The sequence below is a fragment of the Vigna radiata genome, unplaced genomic scaffold (assembly GCF_000741045.1).
Source record: "Vigna radiata var. radiata cultivar VC1973A unplaced genomic scaffold, Vradiata_ver6 scaffold_264, whole genome shotgun sequence".
Lineage (NCBI taxonomy): Eukaryota > Viridiplantae > Streptophyta > Magnoliopsida > Fabales > Fabaceae > Vigna > Vigna radiata.
In genome coordinates, this window is record NW_014543984.1 from 284,581 (window position 1) to 286,720 (window position 2,140).

The 2,140-nt window shown below is 32.5% G+C and overlaps 1 protein-coding gene across 1 annotated transcript in view; it reads right to left on the reverse strand.

Annotated features, from left to right (window-relative positions):
- The window catches only part of LOC106755206 (TMV resistance protein N), a gene marked incomplete in the record, with an annotated part of 4,149 nt that extends 2,967 nt beyond the window's left edge, over positions 1 to 1,182 (reverse strand). The window contains 2 exon segments of the mRNA XM_014637321.2: positions 1 to 119; positions 443 to 1,182. Coding sequence (XP_014492807.1) covers positions 1 to 119; positions 443 to 909 — 586 coding nt within the window.
- Positions 1,183 to 2,140: the final 958 nt, after the last annotated feature.

Consider the following 2,140-nt stretch of genomic DNA (forward strand, 5'->3'; position numbering starts at 1 on the left):
ATGATTCTACATCTGCAATTCTTTTATCAATTCCAACAAGCCCTTTTGAGTTAACCAGGGATTTCGTCAACCTCCTCAGCACAAGATCCACTATTTCTTTTAGCAGGTCAGCGTCATTTCTATAGAACACATCATACAGACAACATGTTAAAATCAATGTTATCAATATTAACTCATTTAGAAATTAGTTGAGGGATAGGAGTTTTGAACATGCATTATGAAAAATTTCCTTCATTTCATCCATCATTCTCAGTGGAGATTCCCTAACTACTAAATTCAATGGATCAACAAAGCACTGGTTTCATCAGAATTCTAGCCTAGTGGTATTGGCTTAAATTATATGTCATACGAAAGTATTCACTAATAAGCGTATAAAAGCTTATATCATTTTGCAATTTTGCAACTAGAAAACATTGATCATCTATGAAGAAAAATAGCTAACCGAAATTTTGATGACTCAATTCCAGATAAATCAGCAGACTTTTTGAAGACATCTCTCCAGAGTTGAACCTCATTCTCATGTGTCCTTGCATGCTCAGCGAATGCTTTTCTGTAAGCATCAGATGATTGATGTCGTACATCTGTAGGTTTTACATGGTAGAAAACAGGAATCACAGTATGTCCATATTTGTCTTTGCATTGAAGTATGGTCACAAGTTCTTTCAAACACCAAGGAGAAGAAGCATAGTGTGGTGAGAATATGATCAAAGAAATGGATGATCCTTCAATTGCTTGGACGAGTGATGGCCATAGTTCTTCTCCCTTCTCAAGCTTATCATCTACGAAGGCATTTATTTTCTTCACATCAAAAGCCTCAGTCAAATGGCCAAGGAACCCATCGCGGACATCTTCACCCCTGAAGCTGACAAAAACATCATACTTTATTTTAGGTGAGCTGTTGTTTGACATGGTTTTTCTCTCTGCACCATTCAGTTTTTGAAATAACCGAGAGAAAATGAAAAGGAACACTCAGAGAAATGAAGACAGACAAAGAAATACAACATATTCGATTTGTCAAACAAAGAGAAACTGGGTATGGTGTTGGATTGGAACAAGTCCTCACTGGATCTTTCTTTATTGTGAACCCTTGAACATGTATGAACTGCAAAGTGTATAAGGGGAAGGAAAAGAGGTTGGAAAGTGGAAAATCAGTAAGGTTTATCACATGACAAATACATTCATAAAACCAGCATCTTCATTATAAGGATGCTTCCTTTATGCCTTCCCTGTTCTTTTCTTCCTTCGTTTACTTTGACCAAAAATAAATAATTGATGGTTGTTGAGCATCACTTCGTGCCATTGTATTTTATAATAAAGATTAGATAAACGCTACTTTGGTTAATCTAGCTTTACCGCCGAGAACTGCTCCACAGTTATAAAATATATATATATAGATACTCAGAATCATAACTCATCAATCTTTAATTCTGGTATATCTTTAATTTGCGAATTAAATATGTGAGACTAAGAACATCAATTAAAAGCAGTAAACATGATAATATAATATTAAACTATCTATCACACCATTGATTCTCATCATGTACAATTTGAACATTTGAATTTAAACATTAATCAGACAAAAGGTATTTGGACACAAGAATCATACATTTTATTGTGGGTATTACAAGTTTCACCTTGACTAAAAGATAAAGTCAATTTACAANGCTATAAATTTTATTTTATAAATCAATTTTATGTGGATGAATTAAGTTTAAAATTTATTTTATAATATCGTGCTATGAGAGTACAAAAAACTTTAAGATTGCTCCTCTTTTTGATCCAATCTAGATAACGAAATTGAATTCTCTAAATGTGCCATGTCTCATCACTTTGTTACTTACTCACCATTTCTGGTCGTTACAACCTTTTTGCTACCAAATCCAAGTTATCAAGTCTAGTACAAATAATTTTCATTAGTTTTTAAATTATAAAAATGTCTTTTACATATAAAATACTAATAATTCAACTTAATACCTCGTACACACTAATATTAGATTGAGTGTAATGTGTTTAACTTACATATGAGACATAAGAAACTAACATTGTTAACTTTTAATTTCTCGTAAACTAAGATACACCAAACCATCTACGATTAAAAAGAAAAAAAGAAAAAACTTGGGATATAACAGGAAGGAAAACC